Here is a 19,715-nt window from a genome sequence, read left to right as displayed (position 1 = left end):
TGAGGGGCACCGGCAGGGCTGGGATAGCAGGGGGCTGCAGGTCAGAACTGAGGGGCACTGGCAGAGCTGCAGTGAGGTGTCTATCCTCCTAGCTACATGTTGGGGTGAGTGGCCTGCAGGAAGGCAGGTGGGCCTGCTCCTACCTGCACCCCAGAGGAGGGGGGGCTTTGACCCAGTGTTTCACTCCCAGACGCAGCCTCAGGTGAGGAGGGCTGCCCAGATCCAATCCCCTGCTGTGCAATGGGGTTCCTGGCTGCTGGTGAGTGTGTAACCCCTTGTCTCTGCCTCTCCCCCCACCCCTCCCCGTGCAGTGCCCCCCTGGACACTAACCTCCTGAGTAACATTCAGAAGCTGTTCTCTGAGTGCATCGACATCTTCAGCCCCGTGGAGTTCAACAAGGTGAGGAGAGCTGCCACCCTGGGGGTGGGGGAGAGCCCCCCACAGATCAGAGCCCCCTAAACTCAGCTTGTCCTCTAGCTCCCTCCCCCCCAGTGCATCAGAGCAGGGACACAGCTCCCAACACTCACTCCATCTGATCAGTGGTCTCTTCTGGCCTTAGGCTCTATTAATCTTCAATGGACCCCCTCTCCCCCCAGTGCATTAAAGGAGAAACAGAGCTCCCCACACACCTCCCCTGTCCTCTGGGGACCCTTCCCTCCAGAGGTGTCACACAACCACTCCATGTTCACTCACACTTCCCTGTTCCCTAGCTGCCACTGACCGCCTTGCCCCTCTGGCTGGGGGTGCAGCCCAGACCTGGCCTCATTCCTCCACAAGAGACTTCTCCCACATAGGGAGTCCTGGGGGTGAATCTTCCCCTCTGTGTCCTCCAAGCCCATAGGGGACAGTGCTTGAATGACCTCCCCACCCACCCCCCAGGTCTCCGTCCTGACCGGCATCATCAAGATCAGCCTGAAGACCTTCCTGGAGTGCGTGCGGCTGCGGACCTTCGGGCGCTACGGCCTGCAGCAGATCCAGGTGGACTGCTACTATCTACAGCTCTACCTGTGGCGCTTTGTCTGCGATGAGAACCTGGTGCACTTCCTGCTAGATGAAATCGTGGGCAGCACAGCCCACCGCTGCCTGGACCCTGTGCCCATGGAGCAGAGTGTCATTGAGGTCATCTGTGAGAGGGGCTGATATGAGGGGAGTCAGCCCAGCCTCGAGGCAGACGCTGGCTTGCTCCTATGCGGGGAGCGGACACGTGTCTCCCTCAGACTCATCCATTTCACCAGATCTTTCCCACACCAGATGGTTGTGAGGGGTGCCTGAGAGCATGGCGGAGAATGGCCTGTGAACATATTGGGGGATGGGGGGTAATGCCCTGTGAACACCCTGTGAACATTCTCACTGCTGCTAGCCTGGATCTTATTGGGCAGGGAGGGGAATGTGCTGAATAAAACATACCATGATCTGATCATGTCTCTGCTGCTCATTGCAGGCTCTGGGGTTGGCTCCCCGCTATTCGCCTCAATTTCAGAGACCCCGTGTCATGTACGGCTTCCCTGGTGCCTTGTTACTTGCAGGGTCTGAACTTTCCCTCCCATCTAGCACTAGCTCCTCCTCTGTCTTTCCTGGATGTGGGCGCAAGAGCTTTTGCCTTTGCAAGCTGCCATGTGCAACTGCCTCTCTGTATTTCTCCATATCATCCCTTCTCCCATTCCTTCTCTCCCTCCTGTTGTTTCCCTTTGTGCGGTTTATAGAATCATAGCAACGTAGGACTGGAAGGGACCCCAAAGGTGATCTGGTCCATCCCCCTGCACTGAGGCAGGATCAAGTATACCTTGACTATCCCTGCCAGGTGTCTATCCAATAAGGGGATTCTGCCTGCTCCCTGTGTAACCTGTTCTAGTCCTTACCTATTGTTGGGGTTAGAAAGTCCAACTTGAATCTCCCTTGCTGCAATCTAATCCATTTACTTCTCTTCCTACTCTATGTGGACATGGAGAACAACTAATCTTTATAACAACCTTTTGCATGTAAGTGTGGTGCCCAAAACAACACAGGGCTCCAGTTGAGGCCTCACCTCAAGTACAGCAAGTACAGTTACATCCTGTGTCTTACCTACAACGCTCCTGTTACTACATCCCAGATGACATTTGCTGTTTTTGCAACAGCATCACAGCCTTGAATCATATTCAACTTGAGATCCACGATGTCACCCTCCAGTTCCTTTTCTGCAGTACTGCTGCCTAGCCAGTTATTTCCTATTTTGTACTTGTGTGTTTGGTTTTTCCTTCCCCAGTGTAGTGTTTTGCACTTGGTTTTTATTGACTTTCATCCTATTGATTTCAGACCAATTCATCCAAGGTCATTTTGAATCTAATCCTGTCCTCCAAGTGCTAGCAATCCCCTTCAGCTTTGTGTCATCTGCATTTTTATAAGCATACTCTCTACTGCATCATCCAAGTCATGAATGGAAATATTAAATAGATACATCCTCCCAGTTTACAGCAAACCATTGATAACTACCCTTTGAGAACAGTGTTTGAACAGTTATGCACCCATTTTTTAGTAATTTCATATTTTCCTAGTTTGCTTCTGAGACTGTCATGTGGGACTGTGTCAGAAGTCTTACTCAAGTCCAGATATATCACATCTACTGCTTCTCCTCTATCCCCTAGGCTAGTTATCCTGTCAAAGAAGGTAATTAGGTTGGTTTGGCATGATTTGTTCTTGACAAATCCACGTTGGCTATTCCTTATAACCTTCTTATCCTCTAGGGGCTTACAAACTGATTGTCTAATAATTTGTGCCTGTATCTTTTTCTGGGTATCAAAGTTAGGCAGACTGAGTCTATAATTCCCCGGGTCCTCCATTTCCCCCCTTTTGGAAGATGATAGGTGTTATCCCAAGTCCTCTGGGACCTCACCCATTCTCCCGGAGTTCTTGAAGAGAACCACTACTGGTTTGCAGATTGCTTCAGCATGTTCCTTAACTACCCTATGGTGCATTTAAGAAGGCCCTGCTGACTTGAATATATCTAACTTAGCTACATATTCTTTAACCTGTTCTTTCCCTATTCTGGAATGTGTTCTTCCTTCTCCCTTTTTAATAGTAACTGTATTAAGTATCTGGTCCCAACTAACCTTTTTAGTAAAGACTGAAACAAAAAAGGCATTAAACACTTCAGCCTTCCCTGTGTCAGCCATTATTTGCTCTCCTTCCCCATTAAGTAATGGCCCTGCACTTTCCTTTGTCTTTCTCTTACTTCTGTTTTTGCAGGAAGGGAGATGCTGACCACAGTACGGTTGCCATGCACAAGGGAAAATGCCTGCAGTGACCATGGCCTGAAACCACAGGATTCTCCCATCTTCATTCTTCAGGGTGGGAGCGGTGGAGTGTCACTCTGTTTTTGTAACAGCACTGTGCGTGCAGGAATTTAAAGCCACTTTTCATCCAGGTCAGAGGTAATTGCCTGGGGCAGATTCTACCAATAAATGGGATTGGTTTGTCATATCCTTCAGAGAGAGACAAAGGGGTGGTTTACACTGGGAACTTACAGCTGTATAACTACATGGAGAGAGATGCAGTTATGCTGACCTAATCTCCGGTGTAGATGGCGCTAGGTTGATGGAAGAATTCTTCTGTTACCCTAGCGACTGCCTCTCGGGAGGTGGATTATCTACACAGACGGGAGAACCCTCCTGTCGGCGCAGGTACTCTCTACACTGAAGCGCTACAGTGGCGCGGCTGTAGCTGTAATGGTTTAAGTGTAGACATACCCTACGCCTCACTTGCACCTGCCTCTTGGGTGGGGCATGGCAGCTGTTTATACAAAGACCACTCACCCAGTGCCAAGGGTATGTCTGTACCGCAGATGAAGGTGTGACTAGTGTGAGAGAGCATACCACTGCTCGCTTTAGTCTAGAGGGTGCAGGTAACGACACCCGTGCAGATGTGGCATCATAGACTTCAACACGGGCTAGCCACTCAGATAAGTAGCCATGGTCCCTGGCAGGCTTCTCCTGGGATTGCTAGCCCATGCTGATGCCTGTGCCAGCACAGCGTCATTGCTGTTGTTACCCGTGCTAGCTATATGAAAGCTAGAGGCGTAAGTCTAGCCTTGCTACACTTACACCTTAATCAGCGGTGTACATATACCTTTAGGTTCAGCTGCCTCTGGGGTGGGACACCACCGCTGTTTATACAAAGACTGCTCACCACTTGCTGAAATTTACCTGTTTCTGGTGTAGAGTGTAGCAAGCATTAACACTGTGCCAAAGCATCAATTTAGGACAGGGAGTAATAGGGGAGGGACAGCCCCCACCCCTGATCTACCTGGGACTATCAGGGGCGACTGATGACAGAACTGACCTAGGCTGGCATTTGGGTAGTGAGGTGCATTTAATGCTTCTGCACTTGAGAAAAAATGTCTTTAATCTGCACGAGGGGTTAGAACCACAGCATTGTGTGTCTGCCAAAAAACTACAGCAGAGCAGCGGGCGCCACACCAACCAGCAGGGTATCCCACCACACAGTGCCCTGGTAGTATCAGCACTGCTGCTTAGGGGAGCATGCCCCCTACCCTGCTCCATGCAGCACAGCGCCCCTTAATGCCACACTGATGCCAGCACTGACTCTGAGGGGACAGTGCCCCCTTACTGAGCCCCCACCCCACTCCCTGTACCACAGTGCCCCCTCGCAACACATGGGGGCATCTGCACTGATCCCAAGGAGAGGCAACCTACACCACTCCCTGCAACACCTCTACCTGATCTCCCATCTACATCCTGGCCAGGCTTAACTCTAGGGGGTAACCAGCTCACAGCAGTCGGCTCTTTCTTTACTACCCACCCCAAGGGCAGCAAGAGCTTCTTGCTTAGAAGGGGCCTTTTCACAGCTGCGTGGTGCTTCCTGCATCCCCAACGCTGGGCCCCTATGCAGTCAGAACACCCCTGGTTTCGTAACTTGGACCGATCCTGTTTGCTTCAGAGGACGGCACGTGCCCCATGACCTGGCACTAGTTCAGGCTGTGATGAAAGGGCCACAGTTGGGTAACACTCCCGAGCACCCTGTAGTTACCCGGGGTCCTGGGACACTCTGTGCGCAGAGAGTTTAACCCCTTGTGCCCTGCAGCGCCGCTCAGGGAGATTCCAGGGTTGAGCAAGCGAACATGCTCTGACACGGAGGTAAATCACAACCTGGGAAAATACCAGTTCTAGGAGGCAGTGGTGTGGGAGTTTGGTTCTCCCTGGCCAGGCTCTCTCCTGGCACGGTTGAAATGTCCAGTGTCATCACAGAGCAGTTCCAGCTGCGGGTCTTGTCTCCTTTTCCTCCCTCCTAACATAGCGCCAAAACGTGGTCCTGGCTAGGGCCCCCGGTTACCATTTCAGTGTTGGAGCAGCATTTACCATTGGCACTGCAGTAGCCCCTACAGAGCCCCGATGAGATCGGGCTCCATTGGGCCAGGCACTGCACAGTCCTTCATTGAGACTTGGGCCCCATTGTAGCACAGACGGTGACTGAAATCAGAGCCATATTGTATGGAGTGTTGCACAAACCCTGATCAAGATTAGGGCCTGCATTGTGCCAGGTGCTTCACAGACCCTGACCGAGAGTGGGGCCTCCATTGTGCTGGGGGCTGCCTACGCTTGATCAAGATTGGGGCCCCATTCTGCCAGGTGCTGCACAGACATTCAGCCCCTGTCCCAGGACAATCTAAATAAACAAGGCAGAGGAACAATTATTCTTCCCATTTCACAGATGGGAAACTGAGGCCCAGAGAGGTTCAGTGATCTGCTCATGCGCACACAGGGAGGGTGTGTCCAAGCCAGCAACAACCCAGGGGTTCTCCAGCCTCACTCTTCAGGCTTGGAGCTGGTCACCAGCGGGAATGAAGAAAATCTGCCTCAGGGGCCAAGATTGCACAAGGTTTTGGTCTGAAGCATCCTGAGCCCCCGTCCAAGTGGCCAGCCTTTCCCTCGATTACTGGTATAAGTAGGAGACTGGGAGTCAGGACTCCTGGGTTCCGTTCCAGCTCTGGGTGGGGAGTGATGTCTAGTGGTTAGAGCAGCAGGGCTGAGAGTAGGGCTGCGGCTCATTGACTCAAGAAGATGTAAGGCCACTCACACCAGCTTGCTAGGGTGACCCGCGACCGTTCACCGCAAAGGCCTGAGGAAGCAATAACTGCAAGAGGGGGCCAGGAGGGGAATTTCCCCCAACTTCCCATTTTGCAAGTTCCTGAACACCCGCTGAGTAAACAGCAGCTGAGGTGGGGGCCGGAGCCTTCTGGGAGCAGCTGTCTTCTTCCGTGGTGGGGGCTTAAATAAAGCCGGAGCAGACGGGTGGATGGCAGAGGGCGCAGGTGGTGAACGTGGCTGCTGTGTGGTGTCTCCAGCACAAATCTTCGCTCCCTTGGGGTGAGTAGAGGGTCTGGTAGGGATGGGGGAGATGCTGGGTGGGAGGGAGAGTTCTGCAAAGGGATAGAGCAGGATGCCTGCAGTGCAAACTTCCCGGCCAGCATGCCTGGGTGCTGCCTTTTGAGTATGGCTGCTAGAGGGGAGCTCTGTCCCTGCGGCCCTCTACTGAGATGAAAGGGCCAGTTATGGTCACCTGGTTCCCTGGGAGCTGAGCTGAGACTGGTCACGCTCATTTCTCATATGCTACTGGGCAGTTGTTGGTTACTGCTAGCAGTCACTGCCCTGGAGAGGGAATCCAGTGGTCTCCCCATTCCCTCAATGCACAGTGCCCTGTACCCAATCCCTGAGGTAGCCAGGATATGAAGACACTGATGGGAGAGAAAGGCATGCTCAGCTACCCTGGAGAGCCTCCTGGCTTTACTTGTGCCTGCACCTTACAGCACAATAGAAATTGGTATTTCTAGCATAGAATTGCTAGAAGTCTAAATAATAAAATGGGTGAACTGGAGTGCCTCATATTAAATGAGGATATTGATATAATAGGCATCACAGAAACTTGGTGGAATAAGGATAATCAGTGGGATACAGGGTACAAAATATATCGGAAGGACAGAATAGGTCGTGCTGGTGGGGGAGTGGCATTATATGTGAAAGAAAACGTAGAATCAAATGAAGTAAAAATCGTCAATTAATCAAACTGTACCATAGAATCTCTATGGATAGAAATTCCATGCTCTAATAATAAGAATATAGCGGTAGGGATATATTACCGACCACCTGACCAGGACGGTGATAGTGACTGTGAAATGCTCAGGGAGATTAGAGAGGCTATTAAAATAAAAAACTCAATAATAATAATGCAGGATTTAAATTATCCCCATATTGACTGGGTACATGTCACCTCAGAACGGGATGCAGAGATAAAGTTTCTTGACACCTTAAATGACTGCTTCTTGGAGCAGCTGGTCCTGGAACCCACCATAGGACAGGCAATTCTTGATTTAGTCCTAAGTGGAGCACAGGATCTGCTCCAAGAGGTGAACATAGCTGGACCGCTTGGTAATATTGACCATAATATAATTAAATGTAATATCCACCACAGCAGCCCAACACTGTAGCATTTCATTTCAGAAAGGGGAACTACACAAAAATGAGGAGGTTAGTTAAACAGAAATTAAAAGGTACAGCACCAAAAGTGAAAAATCTGCAAGCTGCGTGGAAACTTTTTAAAGACACCATACTAGAGGCTCAACTTAAATGTATACCCCAAATAAAAAAACATAGTAAGAGAACCAAAAAAGAGCCACCGTGGCTAAACAACAAAGTAAAAGAATCAGTGAGAGGCAAAAAGGCATCCTTTAAAAAGTAGAAGTTAAATCCTAGTGAGGAAAATAGAAAGGAGCATAAACACTGATAAATGAAGTGTAAAAATACAATTAGGAAGGCCAAAAAAGAATTTGAGGAACAGCTAGCCAAAGACTCAAAAAGTAATAGCAATTTTTTTTTAAGTACATCAGAAGCAAGAAGCCTGCTAAACAACCAGTGGGGCCACTGGACGATCAAGGTGCTAAAGGAGACGATAAGGGATGATAAGGCCATTGCAGAGAAACTAAATGAATTCTCTGCATCGGTCTTCACGGCTGAGGATGTGAGGGAAATTCCCGAGCCTGAGCCATTCTTTTTAGGTGACAGATCTGAGGAACTGTCCCAGATAGAGGTATCATTAGAGGAGGTTTTGGAACAAATTGATAAATTAAACAGCAATACGTCACCAGGACCAGATGGTATTCACACAAGAGTTCTGAAGGAACTCAAATGTGAAATTGCAGAACTACTAACTGTAGTCTGTAACCTATCATTTAAATCAGCTTCTGTACCAGATGACTGGAGGATAGCTAATGTGACGCCAATTTTTAAAAAGGGCTCCAGAGGTGATCCCGGCAATTACAGGCCTGTAAGCCAGACTTCAATACCAGGCAAACTGGTTGAAACTATAATAAAGAACAATATTGTCAGACATATAGATGAACATAATTTGCTGAGGAAGAGTCAACAAATTATGGTTTTAGTAAAGGGAAATCATGCCTCACCAATCTACTAGAATTCTTTGAGGGGGTCAACAAGCATGTGGACCACGGGAATCCAGTGGATATAGTGTACTTAGATTTTCAGAAAGCCTTTGACAAGGTCCCTCACCAAAGGCTCTTATGCAAAGTAAGCTGCCATGGGATAAGAGGGAAGGTGCACTCATGGATTGTTAGCTGGTTAAAAGATAGGAAACAAAGGGAAGGTATAAATGATCAGTTTTCAGAATGGAGAGAGGTAAATAGTGGTGTCCCCCAGGAGTATGTACTTGGACCAGTCCTATTCAACATATTCATAAATGATCTGGAAAAAGGGGTAAACAGTGAGATGGCAAAATTTGCAGATGATACAAAATTACTAAAGATAGTTAAGACCCAGGCAGACTGCGAAGAGCTACAAAAGGATCTCTCAAAACTGGGTGACTGGGCAACAAAATGGCAGATGAAATTTAATGTTGATAAATGCAAAGGTAATGCACACTGGAAAGCATAATCCCAACTATACATATAAAATTATGGGGTCTAAATTAGCTGTTACCACTCAAGAAAGAGATATTGGAGTCATTGTGGATAGTTCTCTGAAAACATCCACTCAATGTGCAGCGGCAGTCAAAAAAGCGAACAGAATGCTGGGAATAATTAAGAAAGGGATAGATAATAGGACAGAAAATATCATGTTGCCTCTATATAAATCCATGGTACGCCCACATCTTGAATACTGTGTGCAGATGTGGTCGCGCCATCTCAAAAAAGATATATTGGAATTGGAAAAGGTTCAGAAAAGGGCAACAAATATGATCAGGGGCGTGGAATGGCTTCCGTATGAGGAGAGATTAATAAAACTGGGACTTTTCAGCTTGGAAAAGAGATGGCTAAGGGGAGATATGATTGAGGTCTATAAAATCATGACTGGTGTAGAGAAAGTAGATAAGGAAGTGTTGTTTACTACTTCTCATAACAAAAGAACTAGGGGTCACCAAATTAAATTAATAGGCAGCAGGTTTAAAACAAATAAAAGCAAGTATTTCTTCACACAACTCATAGTCAACCTGTGGAACTCCTTACCAGAGGATGTTGTGAAGGCCAAGACCATAACAGGGTTCAAAAAAGAACTAGATAAATTCATGGAGGATGGGTCCATCAATGGCTATTAGCCAGGATGGGCAGGAATGGTGTCTCTAGCTTCTGTTTGCCAGAAGCTGGGAATGAGCGACAGGGGATGGAGCTTGATGATTTTCTGTTCATTCCTTCTGGGGCACCTGGCATTGGCCATTGTCGGAAGACAGGATTCTGGGCTAGATGGACCTTTGGTCTGACCCAGTAAGGCCATTCTTATGTTCTTAAATTGGGAAAGAAAGAGAAGTCACCTGCTTGTGACCCCCAGATTAAGATCTCCTGCCCTGCAACCTGCTCAGGGCAGGGATCACAGACAGACCCCCTTCCACCTTAATGATCTGTATCAAAGTAGTACCTAGGAGCCCCAGGGCCCCATTGTGCCCGGTGCTGTACAAACACCTCACTTGAGACCCTATCCAGCCCACAAAGAGTCCAGTTACTAGCCCCATAGCACCTGGGATGGCCCTCTCTCTCCATATTCGACCCAAGCCCAGGCTCTTAGTTAGAGGCAGAGCTGCTCAGAAAATGCCAAGTGTCTTTATTATTTTAATAAATTACAGCTCCTGTGGGAAGTTCTTGTTTCTGTGAGGAAAAAATTAATACGAAAACGGGGGGCAATTTTTTCCAGTTTTCCATTAAAAATATTGTTTTTCAAAAACCAAAAATTATTATACAAGAAAACACACTGAAGATGAAAAGTTGATTTTTAACCAAAAGATGAACAACTTTTACCCAAAACCAACATTATTTTACTGAAACATTTTTCAGTTTCCAGGTTTTTTAATCAGACAAGTGGAAATTTTTCCATGAAATGAAAATTTTCCACAAAGTACTCAGTCTTGGGCAAAAAGCCACGTTTTGTCAGAAAAAAAATATATTTTGACAGAGTCTTACCAGCTCTGGAGACCCTTCTTGCTGTCCCAGGGAGAGGCAGAAGCCCACTATCTATGGGTTTTATCTTGCAGCCCATCACAGTGGTGTCTGAGCACCTTCCAGCTAAAATCAATAGCAGTAGACCAGTCCCCTTTTAGATATCTTGCTAACTCTGTATAACACCAGTCCTCTGGGTGGGTTGTTAGTAGTAGGAATCAAACCTGGGATCTCAAGCAAGAACCTCTACTGCCTGGGCTAAGAGAGACAGCTTTATTATGCCTGTAGCAGCCTCATCAACCACTATATATCTCCCAGCCGTCACTGGTGGGGGCTAGCATGCTGCACAGAATTGGGTGTGGGTTGTACCTGCACTTAGCACCACTAGCAGGCACAGTATAAATGTCCCATTACAGGAGTGGGTGCTGTGGAGTAACATCGTTCTTATTCTTTGGCAGGTTCCACTATGCTCGGACAACTTTGGCTCCTAGCGCTCTGGTTGCTGGGCTCTAGTCCTGCCGTGGCTGAAGTTCAGAGCTGTCACGCCTCCAGGGTCCAGTCTTCAGTGGTCTCCAGCTGCCAGGCTCAACACCATGAGACACTGCCAGAAATTGACCCATCCACCCAGATCCTTCTGCTGAATTTCAACCTCCTCTCCAACATCTCGGCCTCCTCCTTCCCCAGGCTGGAGAGGCTCAGGAAGCTGTCTCTGGGATGTCAGCTGGGGGGATCACTCTCCATTGGAGAGAAGGCCTTTGAGAAGGTGGCCAATATCACGTTCCTGGACCTCGGGGGCAACAGGAAGCTGAGCCTCCAACCCACGGCCTTGGCAGGCTTGCGGCAGCTCGAGGTGCTCCTGCTGGATGCCAATGGCCTTGATGAGACCATGCTGGAGGGTGGCTACTTCCAGGATTTAGTGTCCCTCAAAAGGCTGGATCTCACAGGGAACCAGATAAAGAGGCTGAGACCTGATTCCTCTTTTCAAGGCTTGAAGCTGCTGGCTGTCCTCCAGCTCCGGCTTAACAAGATCAAGACAATCTGCGGGGAGGATCTGACCCACCTCGGGGGACGACACCTGTCCCTCCTAGATCTCTCATCCAATCTGCTGTCCTATAGGGACCCTTGGAACAACCACTCCTGCCCCAGTCCCTTCCGCAATATCAGAGTGGAAACCCTGGATGTATCCTCCAACCCATGGGATGTGGGTAGTGCTGAACGGTTCTTTAAGGTCATGGCAGGTGCCCAGATACGGCATCTGAAGTTGCAGCACTCAGGGGCCATTGGGAGGGGGTTCGGGTTCAATAACCTGCGGGGCCTCTCTGCCAGCACCTTCTCAGGGCTCAGCCAGAGCAGGGTCCTCTCTTTCGACATGTCTCATGGTTTCCTCTCCAAGCTGGGGCCTTTGGTCTTCTCGGGTCTCCCTGAGCTGCGTGCACTGCGCCTGGCATCCAATCAGATCCACGAGATCCGTGGGGAGGCCTTTGCTGGACTACAGCACCTCTGGACCCTGGACCTCTCCCACAATCTGCTGGGGGAGCTGAACATGGAGACTCTCCAGAGCCTAAGCTCTTCCCCACTGCTGCACCTCAACCTCAAGTCCAACCACATTGGGACCATCCAGCACAATGCCCTGGAGGGACTGAGGACCCTGCGGACGCTGAATCTGCAGGACAATGCCCTCTCGCGCGTGCTGCCAGGGCGGCTCCCTGCCCTGGAGCGCCTGCTGCTGGGCCAGAACAGGATCAAGGACGCCTGGGGAATCGGGAAGCTTTCCACGAATCTGACCTTCCTCGACTTGTCTTCCAACCGCATGCAAGACCTGAGAGGGCTCTGGAACGAGCTGAGGGGCATCCCTGCCTTGCAGTTCCTGAACCTTTCACACAACCTGATCTCAAGGTGCTCTGAGCACCAGGACAGAGCCATGCCCAGGCACAGCCAGCTCAGGGTGCTGGACCTTTCCGAGAACTCCCTGAATATCGTCTGGAATGCAGGGGGCTGTGTGGATGTCTTCCACCATCTAGACAGGCTGGCAGCCTTGAATCTCAGCAGAAACAACCTCCAGACCTTACCTGAGGGCCTCTTCCAGGGGCTGGTGTCTCTCCAGGCTCTGGACCTATCTGGGAACCTCATGGCCATGCTTCCTGATGGGCTGTTCCGGGACCTGCGCTCCCTGCAGGTGCTAGGGCTGCAGGGTAACCCCTTGGTGACCCTGTCACCATCTGTTCTTCAGCCGCTCCAGGCACTAGCATTCCTGAATCTCCAGGAGGTCTCTCTGCTTTGCCACTGCAGCTTGCGGGACCTGGAGGCTTGGCTGCACTCCACCAACGTGACCCTGAGTGGTGGGAAGGAAGGGGTTACCTGTTTTATGCCCACGCCTCCCTTCCCAGGAATGCCCCTCCTTTTCTTCATCCAAAGCAGCTGTGTCCAGTAGCACAGCCCATGCTGTGTCCAGCTTTCCCCAGCATAGGATCCCACCTGTGTGGCTTTAAAAGCTGTTCCATATGCCGTGCGCTTGGCACTGAACTGTGATACTTATGCCATCACAGGCAGCGATGCCCAGTCACCTTCAGCTGTGAACCAGTTTCCCAAAGGCATAAGCATAGACTGGAGTAGGAGTCAAGGTGTCTTGGTTTGACTCCTAGTTCTGGGAGTAGAGTCTAGTAGTTAGAGCAAGGGGCAGGAGGTAGGGTCTAGTGGTTAGAAGGATGGGGATAGGGTGGGGGTTCAGGTGTATTCCTGGTTCTGGGAGTGGGATCTCATGGATCAGAATAGGGGGGCTCAGAGTCATGACTCCTGAGATCTATTTCCATTCTGTGCGGTCTAGTGGGTTGGAGCAGAGGGCTGGGAGTCAGGCTCCCTGGTTTCCAGCTCCAGGAGGAGAGAGGTCTAGTGGTTAAAGCAGGGGTGTTGGGAGTTCTGTGGGTTCTATGCACAGTCTTGCCCCTGGCTGTACAACAGCACAGTAGAGGCATTGGGAGATTTCATAAATCTCTGGGGTGTTATAAAGTGCTCAGTGTCATCACCTTTATTCTTCTAATGCCAGTATAATGGGTTGACCTCCCTTACGGCTCCTGGCATGGCAGGAACTATGCTTTCTCAGCCCTGGAGCTGATGGGTACACTATGGGCATTAGGCGGGGTCTGTTTAGCACAGATGCAGGTTAAATCACTAGCTACACTCCAGTCTTGTCTTTCCTAGGGAACAAGGTGTGATTTTAACACGTGTTAGCCCATATCTGTTAACTAACATGGTGAAATCATAGTGCAGACCAGGTGAGATGCAGTTTTAACACGTTAGCTTCTCAAGGTAAACCCATATTAAACCTACAGCCACTTTGTCTATACTGGGATTTTAACATGTGTTAAAAACACACCTTTTATCCTTATTTAGACCAAGGGATGCGCTCACCCAAGGGAGTGCTGGCATTATTCATTATTCTTATATTGTGTTACTGTAGTGCCTAGGGACCTTAGTCAGGACCCCTTGGTGCTTGGTGCTCTACAAACAGAACAAAAAGTCCCTGCCCCTACTTCAAAAATGACCCACAAGGCAGTGCGCTGGACAGTGACACAGGAGGCACGGGTACCTACTCACAGTGCAGCGTGTCATTTGCTGACACAGTCTCTCACAGTGAGGCTGCGTGGTACTGGCAAAGGCCATGCTGGTGACATTAGAACAGCAGCCGCATATGCTGGCAAAAATACTATTGGCAAAACTTTTAAGAGTAGATGTGGCCTTAGATTGCAAGCTCTTTGGGGCAGGGACCATCTTGCAGTTCTGCATGTGTACAGCACCTAGCACAATGGGGTCCTGGTCCATGACTGGGACTCTAGACGTCATCACAATACACAACATAATTAATAACAATGTATGTAGACATGGTTGGGGCTTGTGGACGGGAGCTGGGATTTCGTATGAGTGCTATTTCCTAAATGGTCTCTCTGAAATAGCAGTGTTGATTTGTTGTTGTTACCTTTGCCAATAAAACCTCAAATTCTTAAATGCAATTTTAAAAGAACACAATAGTCTGGATTCATAGAACCCTGGAATGTGCCAGGGTTGCAGGGAGATCTACAAAGACATGGGAGTACAAGGGTGAAAGAAAGGAGAGGAAAATCAAATGGGGGGAAAGCCAGCAGGAGACCAAGCTTTCTCGGCGGCTGGTCCGAAAATGTGGAACAAAATCCTCTGGGAAACAAGGACCATCCCAACCCTGCTTGACTTCCACTCCTAGTGCCAGACTCACTTCTCCGACCAGCCTTCTCTGACATAAACACAGAACAGTGTGGACATAGACACAACCCTACCTAAACAAACCACGGCATGCAGGATTCTCCCCCTCGGTAGAGGATAAGAGAAAGAATGACCCCCATGGGGCAGATGTTAGTCTTATTGCATAATGCAAAGATCCTGCAGTGATGAGAGTGGGATAAGAGCCTGTATAGAACAGAAAACCTTCTCTCGCTGCTAAGAATAGGTTCCTGCTATTCAGCCCTGAATGTCTCTCTTGTCAATTTCAGGCACTTGCTGCCAGCCACACCCCTTGAATGCCCCTCAACAACCCCCTCGTTTGTCTCAGCCGTTGTCCCTTTCCATGCCTCTCAGTCAGTTCTTACCCAAGCTTAGACATATTTAGCCATTTTTATTCTTAACTCCTGAGTCAGTCCCTCCAGCCATTTTTGGCTGTTCTTCTCTTAGAACACCTTCCAATCTGCCATTATTCTCTCTGGCAGGAAGGGGACCCAGAAGTGAATGGAGTTCCTACAGCCACACAGAAGGGCTGTCCCTGCCTTGCTTCAGGCCTATTTGGTCCCCATGTATGCGATGAATCCCCAAAGGGGATCCATCTAGTAAACCAGAAGTCCTCCCCCTCCTCAGAGGGGAAGGACAAAAAAATCCAACATCGGGATCAACTAATTTCGGGGAACAACAAATGAAAAAGACAGGAATGGGAGTGAGGGTTGTACGTTTACAAGCAGGGTTCCAGAGGGGGACACTGAGTAGAGGACCCTAGACAGCGGCTACTACTCCTAAAAAGAGTCCAGGGAGCTAATGGGCACTGCCCAGAGGAACCCTGCCCAGAGACATGAATTGACAAGTGCACAAATTTGAGCCCCACAGTCACGTTTGCAAGAAACCCCCCTGTCCTACCTCCTCTTCCTTAGTAGATACATGGCCAACTCCCGGAGGAGGTTGACGAGGAGGTCCCGTGACTTCACGTGGCCACAGATCAGGAGAGAGTAAATAAAAAGGTGTGAGAAAAAGTGAAGCCAGAACCTCAGCAAGAGGTTCTGGAGGAGGCAGGAAAATGGCTGCAAGCTGGTGCACAGTAAATATGCATGCCTCAAGGTTTCTCTCTCACCACAAGGAAAACAAGTGTCAGGGAGTCTGAAAACCGTGTCAGCATTGTGTCCGTGCTCATGGCTCCATGGAGGAGCTGCCAACCTATATCCCCAGCAGGCTGTGGAACCAAGGTGGAATACAGGCTGGCCCACCGGGGCTCCTAGCCCTCCACAGATGGCAAAAGGTCCCCCCATTTCATATCAGGGCAGAACACAAAAGCGAGGAAATGGATAGTATGGAGTTCAAGCTTCTGTAGTTGTTCCTGTGATGCAGCTTGGAAGCGGCGCTCATATGGGAGGTTTGAGGCAGCTGGCTTGCAGGGCAAGGGCCAGGGGATACAGGTGGGTGGGGAACACCTTGCTACAGGACTCACTCAAGGAAAGATACAGAGGCATGGGGCAGGGCAGCCTTTCCATCCTGGAGCATGAGGTGGGGGACACATGGGGTGACAACCCCATATGCTAGGCGAGTGTACAGTATCCACCTAGTCCTGCTGACTGTAGTCCAGGAGGTCTCCGACTTTGATGACACCAGCCAGGACCAATCTCCTGTGCACTGGGGGCACCTCCACCACCTGTGCCACACGATGTAGATTGTGGAACCAGGGTTCAACTGGGAGTTGACACGCTCGGTAGCCACAACGGACTTAGCTGCAGAGGTCAACTTCCAGGTATTGAGGAGGTCCTGGTAAAAGACCAGCAGCTCAGAGGCATCTCGAGGGAGACTCTTGGCTGGAGTTAAAGAGCTGCCAGTCATATCAGAGCCCTCAGAGATGGCGGAGGAAGGTGTGCCATAACTGGATCCATGTCACACCATGAGCTCTAGAAAGGAGCCTCTGCAGAGCCTGAAGACGGAAAGTATGAACCTCACTGTGTATGCACCAGGCCCTACCATCCCTCTTCCAGATGAAGGCTCAGGACACGGTCCAGTGCTTCCCTGGCCAAAAGAACTCCAGGACCTTCCTCTGGAGGTTGGCCAGGGTACCCAGGGGTGGACACAGGACTTTGAACCGGTCAGGGGCGCCGAAGCCCTCCCAAAAGTGGCTCCCCACAGCTGCTGCCAAGGCTCCCTGGCCAGGCTCCATGCTGGTATGGCTGGGGCGGGGGGCTCTCAGGGGGAAGAGGAGAGGAAGGGGACAGGGTCTGCCCAGGTGAAAAGTGGACGGGCCAGGCCCCACCACTTTCAAAAAGTGGGAGGGCCCAGCCCCCGGTTCTGGTGCCTCTGGAACCAGTGCCAGAGCATGGAAAGGACCAGCTGGTTAACAACCAGTGCCCTTCCCTCAAAGGCAAAGGCACTGGAGAAGCCCCGCCCATGCCTGCAACCTGTCAGACACTCTGGCCTCCAATTTTCCAGCGGGGCGGGATTGAGAGGTAAACAGCCAGACAGAGCGGCAGATCCGCACCCCACTGGATGCCGGCTTCAGGACAGGAAACCTCTGGGAATGAGAGTTCTATGTGGGGTGTCTGCCCGGGGCCATCCAATCTCTGCTCGGTGCCCAGAAATAAAATCAGTATCCCAGCTGCAGCTAGGGTGACCAGATAGAAAGTGTGAAAAATCGGGACAGGGGGTGGGGGGTAATAGGCACCTACATAAGAAAAAGCCCCAAATACTGGGACTGTTCCTATAAAATCGGGACATCTGGTCACCCTAGCTGCAGCTTGGAAACTGCATGTATTGTGAGGGAAACTGCTGTATGCTCTTTGGTGGGGGGCCTCACTTTATGCAGTGCCTAGCACAATGGTCACTGAATGGGGCTCCTAGGAACTACTGCAATTAGGGTGACCAGATGTCCCGATTTTATAGGGACAGTCCCGCTATTTGGGGCTTTTTCTTATATAGGCTCCTATTACCCCCCGCCCCCGTCCTGATTTTTCACACTTGCTGTCTGGGCACCCTAACTGCAATACAAATAACAACTGGAGAAAGAGGTTCAGGAGGGATGGGATTTGGTGTGGCACCAGGGTCTCAGGAACACAAGCCGGGGTCAGGTTGAGGCTACATGTGCACAAAAGTGAGAGCCTCAGCGTAAAGCACTGGCCACTCAGCAGGACTCATCACGGTCTGTTTCCTACACACAATGCTCTTGCTAATGAAACACGGTGTGATGCTGAAAGGTGCATCCCAAGACAATCACAGCCCTAGTTCAAGCCATTGGCTGCCCCATTCAGCCTCCTTCACGCTCAAGAGGAGGAGCAATTAAACCCCTCGATGTAAAGACAGCTGCAAACAATGGAGGCGACCCCCAAAAGCAGTACTAAGGCTGTCTTCACTGCTAAAAAAGGGTGTGTTTCTAAAGTGAGTTAGCTAACAGCTGGGGAATTAGCTCAGATGGCAGAACACTCACTTGGCACGTGGCAGGTAGTGGAATGGATGCCCATTTATTTTATTTTATTTTATTTTTAGATCTGTTGGGATGACTCAGTGGTTCAACGCACCAGGCTCAGGGCTTTGCTTTCCCTTGTCCTGGGTATTCAGGTTGCTGTGTAGAAGAATGAGGCCAAATCTCACTCCTGACACATCTCTTAAAACAGCAGTGTGGCTTAGGGGATAAGGGCATTGGCCAGGGGCTCAGGAGAGCTGCATTCACTTCTCAGTTCTGATGGGTTATCTTAGGCAAGTTGTTTCCCTGCTCTGTGCCTCAGTTTCTCCATCTGTAAAATAGGGATACTGATAGTTACTTGATAAGTTTATGAACAGGAGTATATGACAGAGTTCTCTGCAATAGCAGGGACTGAACTTGTTGATTCAGGCGGTCCCTGCCATCCCCATGAATGTTAGTTGTTTTGCTGTAAAACGCTATGGGGACAAGGCTCTGTAACTTTCACTGTAACACAGATAGGTGGGGTCACACCTAGGCTGACCAGATAGCAAGTGTCAAAAATCAGGACAGGAGGTGGGGGTAATAGGTGCCTATGTGAGAAAAAGACCCCAAAATCTGGACTGTCCCTATAAAATCGGGACATCTGGTCACCCTAGTCACACCAGATTGGGGGGATGATGTTGCTACATTGGCAAAAACTGGCTGTGCCTTGTCTCCACACCACTAGGATTTTGCAGCAAGGTAGCAAATGCTCCTTAGTTATCCCGTTGTAACACGTGACTGGCCGTGAATTTGGTAGGGCCCTAGTCATTTGCCCTGCACACACAAACACTTCTGTCCCGCCCATTGCCTCCTCCCAGGCAGCTTTCAGTGCTGCAGGGCTCCTGGGATGGGCAAGGCAGCCATTGCCATGACCACAGCTCCAGGCCAGTAAGAAGAGAGCTTAGGGAGCTTGATCGACCCACTTAGTAAGAGTCTCAGAGTCATCGTGATAGGCCAGAAACTCTGGCTTTGCCCCTCGTTCGGCAAAACTCCCTGCTCAGATTGGATGTTTGGTGATAGTAACAGGCTGGGACTAGAGAAGGAGCTACAATTGGCTGGTGCGATAACAGCTGCTGTGGGTTAAAGGGACAGGGGGTGGAGCGTATGCATGGGAGGATTCTGGAGCCACTGCTAGTACCTGCCGTGTGTGCTTTGGAGAGACGGACACCGGGCGGGCTGTCAGGTAGGACTGTGCGGCAAGGGGGAACCGGTTAGTCACACAGAGGCGGGCAGCAGGCAGAGCTGCAGCTCAACATTGCTCAGAGCGTTAGAAGTGACCGGTGCTGCAGCATTTCATATGGCTGACAAGGCAGCGTGGTCTTGTACAGCCACCAGTAACAGCCTGTGAAACCGAGAGATCCCCGCCAGGAAGGGGGTTTCTGGAAGAGTTGGAAATTCTTCCCCTTTTGTGAATTTGGAGGCCTGAGCTGCACATCGCCCAAACTTTCCCCTTTGTGCAATGATGCCCCTTAATCCCAACCTGCGTTGCAATCCTGGACTCCCCTCACATGCTCTGTTGGTGCTTCTCCATATCAACCTGCAGCCTCACCTGCTATTCCGGTTCTGGCCTTTCCCCCC

The 19,715-nt window shown here is 50.2% G+C and overlaps 3 protein-coding genes across 3 annotated transcripts in view; all 3 read left to right on the top strand.

Annotated features, from left to right (window-relative positions):
* VPS51 (VPS51 subunit of GARP complex) overlaps positions 1-1,327 on the top strand; it is an 8,210-nt gene extending 6,883 nt beyond the window's left edge. The window contains exons 9-10 of the mRNA XM_024193575.3: positions 312-399; positions 880-1,327. Of these exons, the coding sequence (XP_024049343.1) occupies positions 312-399; positions 880-1,140 (349 nt within the window). The 3' untranslated portion in view covers positions 1,141-1,327. The remainder of the gene's footprint in view (positions 1-311; positions 400-879) is intronic.
* A 4,974-nt stretch (positions 1,328-6,301) lies between these two features.
* On the top strand, positions 6,302-12,984 carry LOC112121703 (toll-like receptor 5). The gene is made up of 2 exons (XM_026650342.1): positions 6,302-6,362; positions 10,891-12,984. The coding sequence occupies exon 2, from the start codon at positions 10,899-10,901 to the stop codon at positions 12,861-12,863; it is 1,965 nt and encodes a 654-aa protein (XP_026506127.1). The 5' UTR covers positions 6,302-6,362; positions 10,891-10,898; the 3' UTR covers positions 12,864-12,984.
* A 6,249-nt stretch (positions 12,985-19,233) lies between these two features.
* TM7SF2 (transmembrane 7 superfamily member 2) overlaps positions 19,234-19,715 on the top strand; it is a 12,815-nt gene continuing 12,333 nt past the window's right edge. The window contains exon 1 of the mRNA XM_026650343.1: positions 19,234-19,320. The gene's annotated coding sequence lies outside the window, so the exon portion shown is untranslated. The remainder of the gene's footprint in view (positions 19,321-19,715) is intronic.

Source organism: Terrapene carolina, unplaced genomic scaffold (genome assembly GCF_002925995.2).
Source record: "Terrapene carolina triunguis isolate 2854851 unplaced genomic scaffold, T_m_triunguis-2.0 Scaffold89, whole genome shotgun sequence".
Classification (NCBI taxonomy): Eukaryota; Metazoa; Chordata; order Testudines; family Emydidae; genus Terrapene; species Terrapene triunguis.
The sequence above is the reverse complement of the archived record's forward strand: the minus strand, read 5'-3'. Positions and strand labels throughout refer to the sequence as shown.